General features: G+C 38.8%; 2 protein-coding genes and 1 long non-coding RNA gene across 5 annotated transcripts in view; all 3 read left to right on the forward strand.

The window, feature by feature from the left end:
- LOC115215010 (mediator of RNA polymerase II transcription subunit 23) overlaps positions 1-7,664 on the forward strand; it is a 77,149-nt gene extending 69,485 nt beyond the window's left edge. The window contains exons 32-34 of the mRNA XM_029784122.2: positions 324-444; positions 3,889-3,974; positions 7,328-7,664. Of these exons, the coding sequence (XP_029639982.1) occupies positions 324-444; positions 3,889-3,974; positions 7,328-7,538 (418 nt within the window). The 3' untranslated portion in view covers positions 7,539-7,664. The remainder of the gene's footprint in view (positions 1-323; positions 445-3,888; positions 3,975-7,327) is intronic.
- Positions 7,665-7,940: 276 nt separating this feature from the next.
- Positions 7,941-12,115, forward strand: LOC118764649. Its single transcript, XR_005000466.1, has 2 exons — positions 7,941-8,441; positions 11,171-12,115. It is a non-coding gene; the product is annotated as an uncharacterized LOC118764649 (long non-coding RNA).
- Positions 12,116-19,423: 7,308 nt separating this feature from the next.
- The window catches only part of LOC118764648, a 38,279-nt gene continuing 33,756 nt past the window's right edge, over positions 19,424-23,946 (forward strand). For 2 of the 3 annotated variants that reach the window (XM_036505621.1, XM_036505624.1), the window contains exon 1: positions 23,861-23,946. This exon is cut by the window's right edge and continues 19 nt beyond it. The gene's annotated coding sequence lies outside the window, so the exon portion shown is untranslated. Of the gene's footprint in view, positions 19,530-23,860 lie in introns of those variants that run through there. The other variant, XM_036505623.1, reaches the window with a different exon arrangement.

Genomic DNA, 23,946 nt, shown 5'->3' on the forward strand with positions numbered 1-23,946 from the left:
GTATATATATGTATATATTGTTTTCTTGGGAACTTGTTCCAGTAATAAATTATTTGTATACTAACAGTGTTGTTTCATTGTTATACACTGTTGTTAATTCTCATACCATACTCTTTATCTTTTGCCACACCCCTTTTTTTTTTTCTATCTCCTCTCATTACTCTCCTTTCTGTCTTCCATTCCATGTCTTTCCTCTTCCCTCTTCTCCTGATCTCCGCCACCTTCTCCAATACTGTAGTCTCTGAGTCCAGCCCAAACCATTACCTAATCATTAATTTGGTCACCAGAATTACCAATCTAAGCATTGTCTTCAAATTCTACAGGTTTGTTCGTGATAAACTGAAGCCCATCATTCGGACTGAAGAGCAGTTTATCTTCTTATGTCACCTCATTGGACCATTTCTACAGAGGTTCCATGCTGAAAGAACTCGCTGCCTTATTGAAGTAAGATTATTATTTTTTTTTTTTTCACTTAGGGACGAAATATAGGAGGAAATATTAATGTTTCTTGACTTCTTTATTATTTTTGATGTGTTTTTATTTAGGGGGCAAAGACTGAGCAGAGACAGTGAATTATTACACAACTATTCAAGACAGTTTGAAGGGGAAACTATTTCACATATATTTGGGACATTTCAGGGAGGGGATACTGATTCACAGGTATTGGAAGATGGGGCCTATTTTAAGACATTGTAGACAAAGCATAGAGGGTAACTATTTCATGGGGGATTATTTTGTGGTGTTCATTCTTTCCAGTTTATGGTCCTTATTTTTAATATTTTGAGGATGGTTGGGGTTTTTCAGTAGATATCTGCCTTCAGGGTGTTTTTATGTGGTCTATTAACCCTTTCGTTACCAACCCGGCTGAAACCGGCTCTGGCTCTGTAGTACAAATGCCTTGTTTTCATAAGTTTTGAATTAAAATCTTTGACCAAACCTTAGTCCCAACTTATGTTCCTAACACTAACTTAATGATAACTAAATTATTTTACTAAATTTTTTGTTATATTTAAAATAATTGGAAGAAACACAGAGCATTTCAAAATAAATACGATAACGAAAGGGTTAACCTGCTAGACTGAAATGCCATATTTGGAGGAAGATAACTCACTTATATCAATTCTAGTGCTCGACTAGTTATTTTCCCTGCCAACTCAGGAGGTATGAAAAACAATAAAAATACTTCTCTTCATCCCACTCCCATTTAAACATTCAATACAACTCACTTTATCCTTTTAATCGGAAGTGCAGACTTCAAAAAAGATTACTAGCAAAATACCTTTCTTTCATATTGCTATTGTACGCAAGTTGTCTTGAAGAGATTTGGCAGCTCTTGCTCAGCAAACTGAACAGTTATTCAAGGCATGTCATCTTGATTAATAGATAGATTAAAGAGGAGGAGGAGGAGGGGGATTGTTGTGCTGTTAATTTGGTTTCCATGTTTATCATCATCATCATCGTTTAACGTCCGTTTTCCGCGCTAGCATGGGTTGGACGGTTCGACCGGGGTCTGGGAAGCCAGGGCCTGCACCAGGCTCCAGTCTGATCTGGCAGAGTTTCTAAAGCTGGATGCCCTTCCTAATGCCAACCACTCCGCGAGTGTAGTGGGTGCTTTTTACGTGCCACCTGCACAGGTGCCAGAGGGGTCCGGCATCGGCCGCGATCGGTTGGAGCTTTTAACGTGCCACCGGCACGGAAGCCAGCCAAGGCGGCGCTGGCAACGGCCACGTTCGGATGGTGCTTTTTATGTGCCCACTGGCACAGAAGCCAGTCGGGGCGGCGCTGGCATCGGCCATTTTTGTGGTCAATTTTTCGTTGGAGCAGTTATTTTTGCTCTAATTGATTGTGAAGTAAGAGTAGAAACTAACTTTCTGTTTTCACTTTTCTGTCAGTCAAATGATTAAACAAATTGAAGTTCACAGCATTAAATAAGTTTGTGTTGGGAAGAGAGGGTAATGCTGTTACATGCAGGGACTTCCATTGAAGAGTAAAAGAGCTAAGATTAATAACAGACTGTTTTTTCTTTTACTTGTTTCTGTCATTTGACTGCGGCCATGCTGGAGCACCGCCTTTAGTCGAGAAAATCGAGCCAGAACTTATTCTTTGTAATCCTAGTACTTATTCTATCGGTCTATTTTGTCGAACCACTAAGTTACGGGGACATAAACACACCAGGTTGTCAAGCGATGCTGGGGGGGACAAACACAGACATGCAAACATACACACACACACACACACACACACACACACACACATGCACACATACGATGGGCTTCTTTCAGTTTCCGTCTACCAAATCCACTCACAAGGCTTTGGTCGGCCTGAAGCTATAGTAGAAGACACTTGCCCAAGATGCCACACAATGGGACTGAACCCAGAATCATGTGGTTGGTAAGCAAGCTACTTACCACACAGCCACTCCTGCACCTACAGGTTCTACAGGATCATACACAAACTAATTTTTTGAGATACTAACTAGATTTTAACAACACAGACCATCACTAGTTCTTGTGACTTCAGTGTTTTTCATTGTTAGTTAAGCAAAGTGATTTGCATGTACGCAAGTGCATTCACGCACACACACACACACACACACACACACACACACACATGTGTACAGTTGTGGAAATCAGCTGCCCAGTGGATGTTAACATAGAGCTAAAAATGAGCAAAAAAGAGAATACCTATGCTGGACTACTGAGAAATCTGCATCCAGATTAGAAGTTCAGGTTTATACCTGTAATTATTGGGGCCCTGGGATATCTAACGCACTGCCTAAATACCAATCTTGATAAATTAAGCTTCTCAAAACCAGAAAGGAGAAAGCTAATTCAAAGACTACAGATCCAAGCCATCACTGGAACTGTAAAAATCTGTAAAACTTTTCAGAAGTTTATAATTTAAGTGTATATGAGCATGTATCTAGATATGCTACTATCATCATCGTTTAACGTCCGTTTTCCATGCTAGCATGGGTTGGATATGGTGTGATATGAACATTTAACGTGGTTTTTAGAGTCAGCGATTTGACTGCTATTTCGGCATGGTGGTGTCTCTCAGACACCCTTGTTTTTAGTCGTATATATATGCATGAAAATACAGACATAAAACAAAACATAAGAATTTGCATGTCTACATTCATACAAAGTTACCCTATTGATGTTGTTGAAATTCCATTGAAGGAGTCTTGAATTTAGGTTAGAAATCGGCTTTTGTTGGCAAGAAACCTTGAAATAAAACTGAATAATGACATACATACACACACCTGTTTGTTGTCTACACCACCTGCCTTCGTCTTTTGTTTTTTGTGGATTCTCCCCTTCTATACGAAAAATATATAGTCTAACGACTAATTCGTCTTTTGTGCTAGGCCACTGGTAATAATAATTCATTTTATTACCCTATTTGATTATGTTTATATATATATATATATATATATATATATATATATATATATATATAAACTGGCCTTGTACATACGTGCATATGTATGTATGTATGTATGGGCGTTCGTATATGTAAGTATAATGTTTGTTCTGCATATATGTATTTGTATTTATGTGCTCTGATATATTTAACTGATATATTCAACTGATGACGGCAAAGCTTATTTAAAGCAAAGCTAGAAATCCAGGATCCTGAATTATTCAGTAATATCTTTTTGCTAGTCTATTTTGCCCCTCTGTCTTATCTCATGGTGTGATATGAACATTTAACGTGGTTTTTAGAGTCAGGGATTTGACTGCTATTTCGGCATGGTGGTGTCTCTCAGACACCCTTATTTTTAGTTGTATATATATATATATATATATATATATAATATACATGTATGTATGTATGTGAGATATTAAAACATGTGTAGCATCTAAATATTTTTCTCTTTTACAGTTGACCGTTGAATTGTATGAAATCCTGGAAAACGTCGACAAGGTATCAGAACATATGCATTTGATGGATGCTATTTCAGACTTCCTGTATCCTTTGAGATTGTTTGTTAATCATAGCTGGGAATTTGCTTGTTTTGCATATCTGTCTACATGTTTATGTGTGTGCAAGTGCGTGTGTGTGTGTGCACAAGTATGTTGGTTCATGTTTATATGTGTTTGTGTTGTATGAATGTGTATGTGTATGAATGTTCATATGTGAGATTTTGTGGATAAATATTTTCGTGTCTGAGCTGTTGCATAATTTTGTGTGGTTGCTTTGAGATGGGTATACACACCACTGCTCACATGCTCTGTAGAATCATTAAAATCAACATACAGAACCTTATCATCATAATCATCATCATCATCATCGTTTAACGTCCGTTTTCCGCGCTAGCATGGGTTGGACGGTTCAACTGGGGTCTGGGAAGCCAGAAGGATGCACCAGGCCCAGTCAGATTTGGCAGTGTTTCTACGGCTGGATGCCCTTCCTAACGCCAACCACTCCGTGAGTGTAGTGGGTGCTTTTTACGTACCACCTGCACAGGTGCCAGGTGGGGTTTGGCATCGGCCACGATTGGTTGGTGCTTTTAACGTGCCACCGGCACGGAAGCCAGTCGAGGCGGCACTGGCATCGGCCACGTTCGGATGGTGCTTTTTATGTGCCACCGGCACAGAAGCCAGTTGAGGTGGCGCTGGCATCGTGTGGAAGAAAATTTGATAAAGACATACATTTTCCAATTAGTGATGATCTAACCAGATGAAATACGTAACAAAACTGTAAGCCTTGCTATGGATAGCTATCAATCGCAGAAGTGGATTAGCCAGTGTTGTTGATTTTCATTTCTAAACTGTTTATTTGCCAACTGGCTGACTTCATCATACAGACACACATTGGGTTAGGTTTGTGTGTGTATAATACTCATACATCTACCTTAATATGTAGATTATCAACAGGTGGGGGAGATGCCTTTGTTTTTCACTTTGAATTTGTCTTTTCCTGCTTCCCAATAGTCTCAGATGTTTAGACATTAGGGTTAAAACATTATTGACCAAATATGGATTCAAAGAAGTTTCAGCTGAGTGATCTGACCATCCCTTTCTTCTTCTTCTTCTTTTTCTTTTTCTTCTTCTTCTTTTCTTCTTCTTCCTTTTCTTTTTCTTCTTCTTCTTCTTTTTCTTCTTTTTCTTTTTCTTCTTCTTTTTCTCTTCTTCTTCTTCTTTTTCTTTTTCTTCTTCCTCTTCTTTTTCTTTTTCTTTTTCTTCTTCTTCCTCTTCTTCTTCTTCTTCTATCTTCTTCTTCTTCCAACAACACACATGCTTGTGCACTCAAACACACACACCAATGTTGATAACTTGGCAGATCTCTTAGATTATTGGATAGAATGCCTCGTGGTGTTTGTTCCAGCGCTTTGCACTCTGAGTTCAAATTCTACTAGGGTCAACCTTGCCTTTCATCCTTTTGAGATTGATAAAAAAAGAAAGTTCCAAACCTGGAATGGTGGATTTGCAGAACTGTTAGAACGTGGTTAGGGTGTTGGACTCATGATTCCTGGACTGGATGATGTTTTATCATCATCATCATTTATTGTCTATTGTCAATAAATGAGCCAGCGCCGACTCGACTGGCTTCTGTGTCGGTGGCACATAAAAAGCACCATCCGAACGTTGCCTGCGCCGCCTTGGCTGGCTTCCATGCCACTAGCATGTTAAAAGCTCCAACCGATCGTGGCCGATGCCGGACCCCCCCCCTGGCACCTGTGCAGGTGGCACGTAAAAAGCACCCACTACACTCGCGGAGTGGTTGGCGTTAGGAAGGGCATCCAGCTGTAGAAACTCTGCCAGATCAGACTGGAGCCCGGAGCAGCCCCTGGCTTCCCAGACCCCGGTCGAACCGTCCAACCCATACTAGCATGGAAAACGGACGTTAAACGATGATGATGATGATGATGATGATGTCCATGCTGGCATGAGATGGATGGTTTGACCTGAGCTGGCAAGCTGGAGAGTTGCACCAGGCTCCAGTCTAATTTAGCATAGTTTCTGCAGCTGGATGCCCTTCATAAAACCAACCACTTTACAGAATGTGGTGGGTGCTTTTATGTGGCACCGGCATGATGGATAGTATAGAGATAATCCATCACGATGGATAGTATAGAGATAATCCATCACCCAGTTTAACACCATCACCTGGCTCCTTGGTTACTTTCAATGTTGTAAGCATTTGGTATAGGTCTCCCATTTAAGGATCTCTTCCTCTCTCCCTCGTACAAATCTCAGAGGCCTTGTGAAAAATCATAGACCACTGCCTTAACTAGAAATAACAGAAATGAAACAAAATGATAGGGTGGTCAAGTTTGGAATGTCTTTGCTCATAGATCTACTCAGTTAGGGCCAACTCCAAACTCAACAACAAAAACTCACATATTGAACATCTCAAAATTGTTTTTTGTCACATTTTAATTTTTTTATTTTTGTGTTTGTCAATAGATCTCCTTAAACCTATATTGTCTATCTCAGTGGTTCTCAACCAGAGTTCACATAACCCTTAAGGGTCCATATAAGATTTTGTTGTTAAAATGTACATGCAATACACAAAATATTTTAATTCTTTTTTTATACAATTCCTAATAATGCTTAACCCTTTAGCATTCAGATTATTCTATCAAATGTTGAGACCCCCTTCAGTCATGATTGACCGTGGGATTGCACCTAGAAAGTTACCCTCCCAGGCACAAGTCTGGGCAAGGTTGTTTATGGAAGACCAGCAGTCGCCCATGCATATTGGCCTCCCCTCTCCATGCTACCAGTGTTATCCAAGGGAAAGGCAAAGGGGCCGATACAGCTTGGCACCTGTGACGTTGCAACTCATTTCTACAGCTGAGAGAACTGGAGCTACGTGAAATAAAGTGTCTTGCTCAAGGACACAACACGCAGCCCGGTCTGGGATTCAAACTCACAACTTTATGATCATAAGCTCGACGCTCTAACCACTGAGTCATGCGCCTATCAAATGTAATGCTTATTTATTCACATCATTTGGAATTAATCGGGTATTATCTTGTAGCCTTAAGATTTCAATTATGCGACTCTATATTTTTTAGACCAACATTGTAGGGTAGGTGTGAAAGGCTGGATCTGGCCAGTTTGAACGTAAAACAAGAAGAACATGTTGGCCGGATGTGGCCAGTTTAAATGCTAAAGGGTTAATATAAAAAATATAATAGGATATTTTTAAACATTGAATGACTATTCGTGTTCATCCAAGTAAAATAGGAATCAAAAGGATTCATAGACAAGGAATGGTTGAGAACCCCTGGTCTGGCTCCTGGTTGGTCTTAATGCCAACCCCCAACCCAACCTCCAATAATGTCACTACCACTTCCTTAACGTTGCTTCAGCTATCACATAAAATACATGTTTGTCGGCGATGGAGTGAAAAACGATGTGGAGAAGATCATTAGGAACCTACGTCCACCTCTGCAGCTACGCCTCAGGTTCATCTCCCGCATCAACATCGAGGAGACTGCTACTTCGAATTCTTCTGCCCCCACCTCTGCCTCCTCTTCTACCTCTCAGCCAACAAAGATTCAGGACAGTTTTCACTTTTAAACTGTTTACTTCTCAGCTGGCTTGACCTGTTCATATATACACACACACACCGGATTAGGTGTGTGTATGTATGAAACACATTTATGTGTATATAAATATACATTTATGTGTATATAAATATACTATATATATATATATATTAATAAATATAAGGGTAGCAAGAAATTCTACAAAAAATTCTCCGCTACCAGCGGTCCAGCGAGAAAGAAAAGATAGTCAAAGACTATATAATATACATTCAAAAATATAAGGAATGGCCATAATAGGACATTCAACTCACTAGAAAGAGCAGCCAAACTCAAACCGCTAAATAGTTGTAATTCTGAAATTGAAAGAGAAATAAAATAGCGGTTTGAGTTTGGCTGCTCTTTCTAGTGAGTCGAATGTCCTATTATGGCCATTCCTTATATTTTTGAATATATATATATATATATATATATATATATACAAGTAGAAAGATATATTTTTTCAATGCTTAAGTACTGATAGAACAATATAGGATAAAATCTTTACAGAGCAGAAAAATCTATCAGCAACCAGCCAATCCTACATATGCTGTTCTATTAGTACTTACGATATTAGTACTTACGCATTGAAAAAGTATATCTTTCTATCTGGACTACAATACATTTCAGTGCTTCAAAAACAAACTTATGTTTGCTTACATATGATGTAATACATATATATATATATATATATATATTATGAGTATTACAATGGGCATATAAGCAAAACACAATATATGTGTGACCAATGATATATATATATATATATATGTGTGTGTGTGTGTGTGTGTGTGAGAACATTTGAACATATGAAATTGAGCAATGTATAATAAACACATGAATGAACATTGTAGATATGAATATATCTTCTGTCCACATTGACCCATACCATACTTGGGTAAGTTTATTGTTATGTACGTGTGTTTTTTGTGTGTATGTGTGTGTGTGTATATATATATACACGCATATGTATGTGTGTGTGTATATATATGTATATATATATATATGAAGGGTTTCTTTTTAGTTTCCACTTAGCATTTTCACTCATAAGGTGCTGCCCTCTAGGACTGACTATAAAACCATCCTGTTGTACAACGAATTTCTTAACCACACAGTCTCATATGTGTGTGTGTGTGTATAAACACGCACACAGATATATATATATTTGTGTTTTATGTGAATGTGTATATATCATCATCATCATCATCATTTAACGTTTGTTTTCCATGCTGGCATGGTTTGGATTGTTTGACAGGCTCTGGCAAGCCAAGGGAATGCATTGAACTCCTATGTCATTTTCAGCATGGTGGCTATGGCTGGATGACCTTCCTAATGTCAACCACTTTACAGTGTGTACTGGGTGCCTTTCTTTTATACCATGGGCTCTAGTTGAGTTCCCCAAGTAACTTGCAAGAGAAGAAAAGTAAAGGAAAAAAGACTTCTCAACTAAGTGGGGTATATGTAGTTGAAGTGGTGGTGAGCGCTATGCCAGGTATTGAGAAGCTGAAATATGATGGAGAGACAAGCGCAACTGTCTTGCTATAGAAGAGGGCGGCGAGCTGGCAGAACCGTTAACACCCCGGGCAAAATGCTTAGCGGTATTTCGTCTGCTGTTACGTTCTGAGTTCAAATTCCGCCGAGGTTAATTTTGCCTTTCCTCCTTTCAAGGTCGATAAATTAAGTACCATTTATGCACTGGGGTCGATGTAATCGACTTAATGCTTTTGTCCTTGTTTGTCCTCTCTGTGTTTAGCCCCCTGTGGGCAATAAAGAGATATATAGAAGAGATACATGGCTACCCTGTGTTATGTAATTGTAGGTGGGTGTAGCTGAGAAGAAAATAGAAATGATAGTGATGAGGTACTAGAACAAACTCTAAAGGCACAGGTAGGTGAGTTTAAAAAAGGGTACATGGTACAGACAGTGGATCAATAAGGAAGGTGAGGGTGCGTAATTTCTTGAGAGTGTGAGAGGAAAGTAATAGGTGGTTAGAGATAGGGGTGGAGGTGAATGTGAGTGATGAGCAAGAGTGGAGGTAAAGTTGATTGGAAACATCAATATGGAGATGGGGGTAGGGCAGTTAAAGTGAGGGAGGTAGAAGCAACTCTGGCAGGAAGATAAATCAGAAAGTAGAAGGTTAATGTGCAAGGAGTAAGGATGGGAAGAAGAGAGCTGCACAGTGACAAAGACGGAGGTCAGAGGTATATAAAGCTGGCTGTAGTGAGTGGGGTAGCCACGGGGTTGGGGTTAGGACTGCGGCCTTTGATGGCAAATACACAAGAGCATTGAAAATAATAGCAGATATGAGAGGTGTTAAAGATGAAGTGTGGCAAGATTAAGATGGCATGTATTCTCAGCTAACCACTTGCCAATATAAGATTTGTCACCTCCAGTACATCGAAGTACATCCTATTGACAAGGCTCAACAAAGCTGAAATGCATTGGGTATTCTTGTTAGCTGCTGCTAGGATGATTTTTTTCTCTCCAATATACTGTTTTTAAATGCAGCACATCCACATGAAATGTTATCTCTGAATGAGTAACTTAGTAAAGTTGCCTTTCAACAATGCATTTACATTTAGTATGATACATAAATGACTATTTTAATTTAATAATGCTTCTCTTGCATATGATGGATATTTATTCAGCTGAATGGCTATCAGCAACATCAGTGAATATTATTCATTGCTTCCTATATATCTGATATAACAAATCTTGTATAGGTATGTGGTTGGCTGTGAGTACACGTCATTGATATGACCAGTAAGGCTGAAATACATCTAGCATTCTTGCAAGCAACTGCTGGGATCATTTCCATCTCCTTCTGACATATATTGTGGTTTAAATACAGCACATCCATAGATGTTATCTTTGGATGAATGGTGTAATAAATTTGCTTTTCAGAAATTTATTTACATTGTGTATGATACATAATTTAATACAACTTCTATTGTATACAATGGATATATATATTATATATATATATATATATATATATATATATATATTATGCATATATTTGTGTATGCAATAAGTACAGGTGTGGCTGTGTGGTTAAGAAGTTTGCATCCCAACCAGATGGTTTTCGGTTCAGTCCCACTGTGTGGTACCCCCTGGGCGATTGTATTATAGCCTCAGGCTGACCAAAGCTTTGTGAGTGGATTTGGTTGAAGAAACTGTATTGTATACACACACACACATGCATGTGTGTGTGTGAGTGAGTGTATAGTGTTTCTTTGTCTCAACATCACATGATAGTTGTGAAATGATTGTCACCATCTTACAAGCATTATCATTCATTTCTACACTTCTACGAGAACATGATTGGCCATAGAGAAATATAACCTAATTTGGAAACAGGTGAGAGTTGGTATCCAACTGTAGAAAATCTGCCTCAATAATTCTGTCCAGCACATATAAGTCTGGAAAATTGGGCTTTAAAAGGATAATGAAAATTCCTGATCTAGGAGACTAAAAAATCCAAAGAGAATTTTATATGAGTTAAATACAACTGTAGAACAAATAAAATCACTGTATATGTGTGTGTGTGTGTGTACACACACACACACACACATCTATCTATCTGTCTGTCTGTCTGTCTGTCTGTCTATCTATCTATTTACTTAGGAGAAGTACTTGTCTTGCATTTGATATGATCTGATACCATGTGTTGAAACTGTTACAGTTGCTGTGTGGAAAAAAGCATAACCATTCTAAAACACATGAAACCTGCAGTGGAACTGTGTCAGTGACCAGGTTGCAGTAAACATGATGAAAATTTTAACACCAAGTAATAAATGTTTAAGTTAACAGTTTTTGTGTGTGCTTAAATGGTTAATATGTCTTCCACACTATAATTGTCATGTATATATATATATATAATAGTGTATAAACAATTTATGTATTTATACACAAAAGAGGTGACCTTTGACAAGACACCTTACATGCTAGGAAGGGCAGTTAAAGCCCAAACCATGAATAAGGGCAATTTCAAAGGGAATGAAAATAAAAATATATTTGTAGCCACCGGTATGAAAATTTTTCTAAATTTTCTACCCTTATTATTTTCACGGTATATACCTATATATATGTACATACTTGTATTTATATAATAGAGATACATCATTATGTCCATTTTCCAGGCAGACATGGAATAGGATGATTCAACAGGATTCAGTAGGTTTCAAGTTTACGTCTTGTTGCAATGTCTCATTTTTGGCTTGATTTCTATAGTTGGATGCCCTCTCTAATACCAACTATTAGAGTGTAATGGGTGCATTATACTACTTTATAGAGTGTAATGGGTGCATTTCTTTTCTTGGCACCAGCATTATAGACCTTGCATTGTAGTTTGCTAAGTGAAGAAGAGTTCCTATAATGGAAGTAATAGACTTATTGTGAAAGGACAGTAATGGAGAGAATATCAGAGGATACAGCATCGGGATGAGAGTAAAGGAGAATCACACATATACATACATTCATATGCACACCAACTCCTCTCTACCAAATATTTTGGCTTTGTGTCTAAGGAATTCTTCGGGGTAACAGGTTGATGGAATGGTTAGAGTATCAGAAAAAAAAAAAGATGCTTTGCCACCTTAATTCTGGATCGTTACCTTCTGAGTTCAAATCCTGCCAAGTTCAAATTTTCCTGTCATCTTTTCAAGGTTGATCAAATATAGAACCATTCAAGTACAGAGGTTGACGTAATCGACCAGCCTCCTCCTCTGAAAATTGCTAGTCTTGTGCCTAAATGAGAAACAGTTATTATTGTAATTATTAGCAAGAAGCAAGCTGCTGACAATTGAGTCTACAGCTTGGTTATGATTTCTGATGTCATCCCCTTTTTCTTCATTAACACATAAAATAAGTTTAAGTCTCATTCCAATTAAAAAAAGGGAAAATATTTTATTTTATAAGTGTCTGATTGCAGATTTTTAACTGCAACACAACTTCTTTTGGTCTTCAGCCTAGTTCATCATCATCATCATCATCATCATCATCATTGCCATCATTGTTGTCATCATCATCATGGATTTATTTTAGTTACTATCCATTTGTTTCTCTATTTCATGTCATCCATTTTTTTGTTTTTTGGTGGGGGAGGATGTCTGTGAAGGAAAAATGTTTATTATGATGGTAATAACAAGTACATAATAATAATAATAATAATTCTCAAAAATATAAATCTTTGTTTTTCTTTTTTAATTGATAGCTTTTGTGTTATTTTCAGTTGTTCATCCTTTGATGTGTGTTAACTGATAAATAACAAAACAGTGATGATGTTATATTTGCAGAAATGTCAAAAAAAAATATTGCAGGTGAGAGCAGTCGAACATCACAACCCAAGAAATATACATCGAATAAATGAAGCTAACCACCACCACTCACAACATCATCATCATCATCATCATTTAACGTCCGCTTTCCATGCTGGCATGGGTTGGACGGTTCAACTGGGGTCTGGGAAGTCAGAAGGCTGCACCAGGCCCAGTCTGATTTGGCAGTGTTTCTACAGCTTGATGCCCTTCCTAACACCAACCACTCTGTGAGTGTAGTGGGTGCTTTTTACGTGCCACCGGCACAGGTGCCAGACAAAACTGCCAATGACCACGGTCGGATGGTGCTTTTTATGTGCCACCGGCACTGGTATCAGATTTGCCACTGGCACTAACAAATATAACCATTCATACTATAACCACCAATAATCCTACATATACTACCTGATAAAATACAGAGTGGGTATGGTTAGAATGCCTTTGCTGGTTCTCCTTAGAGGAATTTTGATAAATTCTTTGAATAGAAACCTATTTTAGTGCTTTCAGCAATGACAACAGAGGAAAGTTGCTCCTCACTTGCTGCTCAAAATGCACCATAAATGCTTGATTATATAATGGAAGGCAAGGTTTACGATATTGGAAGAATATCGTCGTCTTCCATCATCTTTTTGTTCAGGCTTCCGGCAGGCAAAGAGAGAAGACTTCGAGTACGAATGCTATTTACACCTGGTTTTATTTACAAGTTTCACAGGAAAGGTGAAGTGTGCTGCTCTCAGCAACCGTCTTTAGCTGTGTGCGTTGTGCAGTAGCTCCGATAGTGCGGATGCAAGTAGCCTCTGGAGGTACACATGCAGACAGGCCCAGCCAGTGGTGTGTTCAGCAAGTGCTGCTGTGAAGTGGCGCCAAAAGAGACAGATCTGAATTGGGTTTTCCATCGCGAGCCTCGTGATCTTGTGCATGGCAAATGGATGCAGGTGAGGTCTCGCTCCAGTCTAGTCTTTGAAACCATGGTGCCTGTACATCAATATGAAGCAGCGTAAGGAGTGGCTTAGCCCCGGTAAACAAGCAACATCGCACGTGAAACAAGATCTTCATCTGCGTAAAACGATGTTGTGCATATGGTGGGACTGGGAAGGGATTATCCATTACGAATTGCTTGAATGGAACCAAACGGTCAACACGGAACTCTGTGTTCAACACATGGAATGACTCAACATGACTATTCGAGAGAAAAGACCTAATCACCAGCATGGAGTTCTGCTGCACAACAACGTCCACCCTCATATCACCAATATGACCAAGGAAGTCATTCAAATGCATGGCTGGGAAGTGCTGCCACACCTACCGTACTCTCCTGATTTGGCATCAACGGATTTCCACCTCTTTTGATCTCTTTCAAATGCTATGTGTGGGGTTTTATTCAATACTGATGCAGACCACAAATAAAATGTAAAACACAAACTGCATAAGCAGGAATGACTCTCATTCTGTTTTCACTACGTACAGTAGTTGGAGAGGTTCGGTAGGAACATCTGGCTATGTATGAGAACTTCTCAACCGTCATCAGACAAGCACATCAACTTACTTGATTTTAGATGCAGAAATTGGACATCAATCCACTCTTGGAAATTTTTTGTTCCTGTTGGGTGGAAAATTCCACAAAAGCAGCCTTCAACTATAGCACTACGAAAGCTGGATTTCGATTGAAGAGATAGGGTGGGAGCGAGTAAATACGTTTTATATACAAGAGATGTGGTGAAGAGGAGCCTCAGTTAGAATCCTCAAGGGACAAGAAATACATCATGTTTGGTGGGCAAGTGAATAATGCTCGAGATGTTTTTTACATTTCTCTGTTGGATGAATGTGATACAATCCCTTATTTCTCACAAGGCCGTGTAAAGCAATAGCTACGAAATTTCACCATTTGAAGGAATCGAAATTTATTTGTGCAGAATCTCTTCGTCAGCAAGCCAATAATTTTGAGGATCTATAAGTGAAATATACGAGCTTGTTTGGGTGCAACAATGGGAATAGTTCACAAGGTATTTGGTACCAATCTGGATGGGAATAGTCGAAAATTTACATTTCTAAAACTTACTGTAGAAACTGAAATGTTTCACATTGAATAAGTTGTAATTTTTCAAGATACAGATTCATTACTGCAAACATCTACTGCCTCTTCTTTTGCCACAACTTTGTCAATGAATGATTCCTAAGAAATTTAACATGAAGTTGGTTTAAAACGAGACAAAATTTCAAAGTTTTAATAAATGTGTAGTTAACGAAAACGACGACTTTCACATTAAATCTTGAAATCTATTTTAACGAACAGTGGTGAGCCCTTAGTACTAAATAAGGTCCCTAACTTTGTTCTGTGTATTCACTCAGCTGCTACATATTGCAACTAAATTATCTATAAGTCAAACCATACCGCCTTTAATAAGATAGTATTTAAGACGATATTGGATAAGGTTGTATTTGATATGCGATGCATGCAAAAAAGACGAAATGGTCAAGGTTGGGACGCTTTTGATTATAAGACTGCTGGAAATTGATATGAATTGATATCTAATTCAGTGATTCTCAACCGGGCCCCATACAAGATTTTGCTGTTAGGGTTTGTGTGCAATAAATTGGTTATACTTCTACTATATACGAAATATTTAATATTTTTTTTTAACAATTCCTAATAATATTTAATTATAAAAATACAACAGGATTTTTTAAAACATTGAATGGCTGTGGCGATCCAGCTGCGTAAAACAGGAATCAAAGGAGTCCATAGGCAAAAAATGGTTGAGAATCACTAATCTAATTGTAGGTGCACTACAGTTAAAAAAGAGAAAAAAGTGGTATCAGGTGCACTGATGGCAAATTTCAGGACGGAAATTTTGAAGGATGTAGTGTCTCGACAGCTAACAGCTGATGCAGGTACTTTATTCCATGCTTCAGCAATTCTGAGCGGGGAAAATGTTTCCGAAAGTCATGAGTGTTGTACTACCAAGTCAGTTACCAGACGTTTGAGCTTTAATGTGTCCATTCGTAGGGAAGCAAGACGGTCAGAGTATGGGAGATGCCTGACGGCAGGTATTCATTCTTTGGTTGCACGTTTCTGAACAGTTTCCAGGGAATTGATATGCCGAGCAAGCTAGGGGTTCCAGACTGGTAGTGCAATAAGTGTAGACGTACCATAGTCAAACATGGTTTTAAATATTTAAATAGATAGCTGGAGAGCCGCTGACAAAGGTCTTACTGAGTGACGCTTAGACACCCTCAGTCTTTTTGACAATCTTAGAGATGTGGTTTGTCCAACACAGATTACTGTTTAAAATTGAAAAAAAAAGGCAACATCAGCATAAACTACAAAAATATTATTATCGTCATCGTCATCGTCCCACTTTTGTCCATAATCTTCTATTGTAAGGCATTTAAAGCTATTTACATTTTTCATTATCTTACTACAATGATGCTGAGAGAATATCAAAAGAACAAAACATTAACAGCAATAGTATTTAAATATAGCGACCATGAAAGCAACTAGACAGAGACCTCTGCCACCACCACTACTACTACTAATACTAATACTAAGAAAATTTGTAGAATTCTCATACGATTTTCATGAAATAATCATATTAGATTTGTTTTATAGACATAAAAATATCGTGGCATTAAGTTGCAGTTTACCAAGTTAAGTCTTAACAACAACAGTTGATACTTTATCCTTTGTAATATATCGCATCTGTAGCAAAGCCTTTGACCTCTGTATGACCGAGTCTTGTTCTCGTTTTGTCCCCAGATCAAGCCTGATTAGGTACACCTACCAATGTACAACTTTGAACATATATTTAGAAAGGACAAAACAAATCAACAAAAAATGTTGATTAGTTTCCGTTTCAATAACTCTCCAAACGTAGAAGTCCATGGGATTTAAATCTAGTAAGTTTGAAGGTCACAAGTTCGGTGTTACATGACCATAGAGATTATCTGATATACATTTTTGGGGATACGAGAGCTTTGTGAGAAGGTGCTGAATCTTGATGAAATACGTAAAGCCTTCCACTACATACTTCATCCATCTAGAGCTTAACAAGTGTCTTTGGAACTTCAATATGCCCAGCAGCTTTAATTCTAAGACGCCTTAGAAAGATGTGAAGTGACATGACATGAACTTCGTTACTCACCACTCCTAAAAGCACTGGGGTGCTGGAAACGTAGTGTGTATCAGTTTGTGACATCAGAAAGGGTCTGCACGTAACCACCTGTCATTTCTCCTGTTAGACATTTGATTTTGGTTGACGTTTTTGTCATCGGAGAAGAACCAGAGCAACCATGTTCGTGAGGAGCCTTATTAAACTCCGTTTGGTATGGATCAAATGGGTTTTCGGTGTCTGTGCACAATGAATTGGCATTTCCTAAGTATATATGACTTGTATCAAATGTTCTCGTGCACCACAGTTCTGACAGATCATTCTTATTTCTTTATTGCCCACAAGGGGCTAAACAGAGGGGACAAACAAGGACAAAGGGATTAAGTCGATTACATCGACCCAGTGCGTAACTGGTACTTAATTTATTGACCCCGAAAGGATGAAAGGCAAAGTCGACCTCGGCGGAATTTGAACTCAGAACGTAGCAGCAGACGAAATACCTATTTCTTTACTACCCACAAGGGGCTAAACACAGGGGGGACGATCAAAGACAGACAAACAAATTAAGTCGATTATATCGGCCCCAGTGCGTAACTGGTACTTATTTAATCGACCCCGAAATGATGAAAGGCAAAGCAAAGTCGACCTCGGCGGAATTTGAACTCAGAACGTAGCAGCAGACGAAATACCGCTAAGCATTTCGCCCGGCGTGCTAACCATTCTGCCAGCTCATTCTGACATCTGAAATTCTCTAACGTTTATTCTTATTGTTTTTCCAATATCATCATAGAAAATGTTTTGAATACCTTGGATGAATTGCGGTGTTCTTATAGGGTTCGAATGTTTAGAATGCTGTTTTTCATTCTTTGATACGGTTGAAACAGGGGCTTGTAATTCCATCTGGACTTTGTATAGAAAAGATCTTGCAACATTTAGAAAGTTGGCAACTTCTAAATCTTTATATTCCGCACATATAACAATGATTGCATGTCTTTATTTCTTGCGTTTGCATTTTACCTGACATTTTACCTTCTGTAAGAAGGAAAAACCGTTTAATTGGTTTGAAGACAGTAATATGATGACAATTAAGTGTTCTCAAATACCCCTCGCACTCTGCATAGTGTACCTAGGTTCACTTGCTCAGAATCTTTACGTGACCCCTCTCCCGATGCCGTATTTCTTTTTATTTACTTTGTCTGGATGAAATGAAATGTGCTCCCGACCATTGCAGGGCCTCTGAGACCGGAGAGCTTGATGTTAATTTTCCGTTTAAAATGTTATGGATCATAATCTGCTGGAAGGACGTGAAAATAACGAGATTTCAGAAGGTGGATGCTCAGGGGAGGAAGGAATGGTGTTAATGGTCAGCGTCGAGACAGGAGTGTTGAAAGCAACACAGGTGAGGAGAGGGGGAGAAACGGGTGGATCTGGGGTGCATGACTGGAGGATGTATGAGACCTGTCAGCTCGGAGGAATAGAGACCTTCATATCACATATAGGGACTTGAATACTCCCCCCCCCTCAAGTTTGCAGCCAACGCCATCGATCACATTGATTGTACTTGACCCAGTCTTATATGCTGCGAGTTCTGCAATATAGTGTACAAAGGTGAAATGGTTTGCTGGTGGAATGATTGATTTCGTGAATATATCTTCGATGTCTGTAACAACGACCAGAGAGTTCTCAGTCTTTTAATTCACAGTTTTAACTTGCCTGCTTACTTCTCTCCCCCTCCCTCTCAGCCACCCGCGGTGTGCAGCATCGTCTGCTTTCTTTCTCAATTAACACTATGCCTCGTTTCCTATTCTCTATCTCATGGTCGCATTAAATCAGAAAATCCCAAAGGATCTTTGCATTATCATTTTCGATGATGCCTTCGGGTTTATGTTCGTACCATGTTTCTTGCTCTGTCAAGTCCATATTTGTAGCAAAGTGTCCAATGGACAATCCTTGCTATATTGTCATGACGTCTCTTATATTCTTTCTGGGATAGTAGCGTACATTGACTGGTAATATGCCATACGGTTTCACGATTTTGTCCACAAATTCTGCACTTATCACTTTCTGATGTGTTGTCTATTCTGTATTTGATGTAATTCGTTTTTAATGCTTGCTCTTAGGCATCACAGATTAGAGCCTCCTCCGTTTCCGGTTTAAAACACTTTTGGTCATCCATAGCCATCTTTTTTCTCTGTCTGTTTTATCTTCAACATTCCTATGAAATTGTCCATTCATTCTTTTCTCTATTGACCTATTTTCAGCTTCATTCAATCTCAAGTCATTGTACAGTGCATTATCTTTGCAATCTTCCATCCTACACAAGCCTGACCTTCTTACTTCCAATAATAGCGGTTCTGTAGCATTTTTTACATACCATGCTATGTTGTTTTCTTCTGCTCTAATGTTGTGTTCGCATTCAATCAGTCTGTCTGTGTCACTTTTGGGTAAAGAACCCCTTATCTAGTCAGCAACTTCCTTGTCTTTCTGTCTAAGCTGTTTAGTTCGTCTACTCTCCATACGATTACTCCTACTCCATATTTAAGGAGTGAAACCGCCCAGGTATTGATAGCTTCAATCTTATTCCTTCCGTTTAATTTCGACTTAAGGATCAGTCTCTGTCAGCGCAAGTACTGCACCATAATATTTTCTGCCATTTCTTTTTCCATCAATTTATTCATTTCCAATATCTTCAAGTACTTATAGCCCGTCTCTTCTATCTGTTTCATAAACACTCCCGACTCTATCGCTAGTCCGTCCACACATTTAATTTTACCTCTCTTCAAGACTAACACACCACACTTTTTCAGTCCGAACACCATTCTGATATCAGCACTGAGAGTATACACCGTATCAACGAGGGAATTGACTTGGGATTCATCTTTATTATAAAGTTTGAGGTCATCCATGAATAACAAATGGTTGACGTTTTGTTGGCGGCTTTTGGATACATATCCAGCCTTTGCTTTCCTCAGAATCAGTATTAGTGGTATCTTGCACAGTAATAAGATCAGTGGGGACAGGCAGTCCCTTTGGAGGATGCCTCTCCTGATTTCTATTGTCCCTAAACTTCTTCCATATGCTGTCAGTTCCGTCCTCCACTTCGCCATACTTTTTCCAAGCAATCGCTCAACATTTGATGCAATACCAAATAGGTTCATAGATTCCATAATCCAAGAATGTGAGATCATATCGCACGCAGAATACGCTGATTAACATTCTATACAACTATCGGGAATGTAGGTGGTTCTCGCCTTCGTCTAACACCACGTCCTCTCACAACGCCTATGTAAGTTAAGTCGGAGTAAGCGATGAATTCAGCAGGTATTTCTTCGTCGTCTATTAATTCATAGATATAGTATGTCCATATGACAACAAGGTATGCAATAAGAAAGAAAGAAAAGTCGATAGATATGGCAGGTTAGCTTGGGATGTTAAGCAGTTGTCGTCGCTGAAAAAGGTGGTAGTAGTACCAATAATTGTCGGGCCCTGGGAACAGTGAGTAAAAATCTTGAGAAGTACATGGAACAAACAGGGGCTGCAATAAGGGTGGAGCACTTACAGAAAACAGCACTGCTTGGGACCGCTCGGATACTCCCGATAGTGCTCGAAAAATACGGGCTGACACCGTAGTACATCTCCAGCGTTAGATGCTGTGCAAAGACAATATAATAATAATATTACTAATAATGATATAAATAAAAGATTGCAAAATCCTGTGAGATTCAATAATTCAGTGGGACCACCAGATCAGACATCGGAAACCAGACATTGTTGTGAACAAAAAGGAAAAAAAAAACATGTATGATATCGATATAGCATGCCCCGGTGATAACAGGATCGAAGAGAAAGAAGGAAAAATGAACAACTAGGACGAATTCAAGTGGGAAATACGCAAGTCGTGGGCAATGAAGAGAGTGGACGCGATACGAATAGTAATTGGTGCGTTTGGAAGTATCAGCACTCAACTACCAACATGGCTGAAAAAGATTGGTGCAAGTGTGAAGATAGACCACCTACAAAAATCATCATTGCTTGGAACTGCAAAAGTTCTCCATGGGGTTCTTGAAGTGTGATCAGTAAACAAGTGTCACCTTAGACAGCTGATACTTTCCATCTCACCCAACAAAATAAGCTGAGAGTTTCATTAAAATAATGATAATTAACATTTTAATAAACATGTTCCTTACTAAAAAGTTTGGAGTAAGTCTTCAGCTTAAAGTTGAATTGTATATTTGTATATATATAAAACTTGATATAAAAAGAATATGTGTGTGTATGTGTGTAGGTGTGTGCGCGTGTGAATTAGTTTTGTTTTCCCTCTCAGTAGACGAGACTTCTAAGATTTGATTTTTGTCTGTTTGGGAGTTCATTGAATACCTTCCCTACATGTCCATGGGTAGTGGTTGGATGCTTCTGTTAGAAATTGGAGACCTTAACAAATCTCAGATGCTATCCAGTCTCTTGCAGTTATTTGTGTGTTAGTGGGTTCTTTCCGCTGTTTGCGACACTATTACATTCTCTTTTCCCACTCTAATCTACAGTAATTTTTCTACAATATGTATACATCAAATTAGCGCATTTTATTTTGGAGGGGAACCTGTCCATAACCATTGTCCCCAACTGCCGTTTATTGTTCTGCTGTTTAATGTTCTTTGCAAAGTGACGACTGCAGTAAGATCAGGAGCAGAGTGAGAATTCCAAACGGCTGTTATTTCAGTGCGGTAGGATTGTGTAAAGTAGTTGGAGCAACGCTTTGAGGGTGGAGAAGACAAAATATAGGGGACAAAAGGATGGAAGAGGAATGAGTCGAGGGTCCTTGAGTGTATGTGACACAAGGCAAGCTGGCTCCGAGGAACAGAAGCTGATGTTGTAAGAGTAGACACTATAGAATAGGTTGATACGATATGACAAATCCGCACTGCTTCTTTGAATAGAAACCTCTACACCATTCTCAAATTTACTCATGCCAATCTTGGGTCTTTCAGCAACAAAACACAATTAATTTACATAAAGCAGTATCGTACTCACCTTAACATAAAAAAAACCCAAAAAAAACACGCAACTTGAATCTTCGAGGTCGCAACAAATGTTTAATATCATCACCACCACTAGGGATATCTCTTGGCGATGTTTCATCAGCAATGTAACAAAAGGCGAATTTCAACGTATGGCCTTCCGCTACAGGGTCTGGAAAATACTTCCGTTCCATACAGTTATAACCTTATCCCACAACCAAGGGAGATTTACTAAAAAAAAACTACTTCTACATCTGTGACACCGCTACTGGTATTCGTACAAACATTCTTGACCACACTACTCAAAAGGTCACCGACTGTTTGCATTCAGTCACTTTTCAAAGCACCGTAATCTCTGATACATAACTGTACTATTCTTTTTCTCTTCTTCTTTTACCGCTACTAAAATGGGTTCTACTCCTTGGAACTGGCTGATCTCATTCTATCTCCGAAGCGATTCACTCGTCACTTCCCACTACGCTGTGCATATCCTACACACTCAGGTACCCTACTAACTTCTTCACTTTGTTCCTACTCCCAGATACTCAATCCTCTAGAAATTCATCACAATCTATCCTTTTCTTACAGCTTCTTGTTTATTGGCTTCGATAAAGGAAGAAGAGCAATACTCATGACAAGAGACCTACCCAGTTGCTTGCAGCAGAAAGGACGCTGTTAAATGGAAGTGATGTTAAATCGGGCGACAGGTTAAGTTTGAAAATCAAGAACTGGGACGGGCTCTATGATGGACTTCTACGTCGTTTCCGACATTGGAAGACCACTTTTACAAGATAACTTTGGTCGACCTAAAGCTGTGATAAAAGATACTTGCCCAAGGTGTCAAACACAGGGATCGAACCTGAGAGTATGGATTTGCAAAACATTTCCTAGAAGCACGTAGCGATATTTGTAATTGTTGAAAAACATCAGTATCTCCGGTATCTTATTGTTTAGAGCCCCTGAAAAAAAAAAGCTTTTTTTCAGATGTATGTAGTGTTATAGGCGTAGGAATGGGTGTGTGGTAAGTAGCTCGCTTACGAACCACATGGTTTCGAGTTCAGTCCCACTGCGTGGCACTAGCCTTGTGAGTGGATTTGGTAGACGGAAACTGAAAGAAGCCCGTCGTATATATGTATATATATATGTGTCTGTGTGTGTATATGTTTGTGTGTCTGTGTTTGTCCCCCATCATCGCTTGACAACCGATGCTGGTGTGTTTACGCCCCCGTAGCTTAGCGTTTCGGCGAAAGAGACCTGTAGAATAAGTACTAGGCTTACAAAAAAAGTCCTGGGGTAGATTTGCTCGACTAAAAGTCGATGCTCCAGCATGGCCACAGTGAAATGACTGAAACAAGTAAAAGAGTAAGAGTTGTGTAATATATTGCAAGAAACAGCTAAGTTTCTTTCTGTAGCATTTTACAAAGTTCAACCTACACAAGTAAATGTGTGTGAAAAACAAAATAGGAATTTTGAAAGAAGTTCCTGTAAAACCAGTTTTTAAACCTTAAACGGCTATGGGGGTCTAACAGAATAAAATAGTAATCAAAGGGGTCCAGAGATTTTTAAAAAATGGTTGAGAACCCCTATTCTCGACTAAACAATTTAAAAAAGTTTTTTAATCATGGATACACGGTTGATTTGGTGATGAAGAGACATGAATTTTCCCAAATAGACAACGCAATAATAACCATATTTGCACAATAAACTTAATCCACCGGCATCGGCTTATAAATATTCAAAGTATATACAGCTTATGCATGTACATACATGTATAAACACACATTCTCCCCACTTGTACAAACGACAATAGTGGCAACAAATATTGCTATAGTGAAGTTCTTAATTCTTCAGATGCTATTGAAGTAAAATTGGTCAAGCGGGACAAAGCTTCCTATATAAGGGTCATGTCCATTCCTATTTATAGACAAAACACTCACAAGTTTTGATCTGTGTACAGAGGA

Source organism: Octopus sinensis, linkage group LG8 (genome assembly GCF_006345805.1).
Source record: "Octopus sinensis linkage group LG8, ASM634580v1, whole genome shotgun sequence".
NCBI lineage: Eukaryota > Metazoa > Mollusca > Cephalopoda > Octopoda > Octopodidae > Octopus > Octopus sinensis.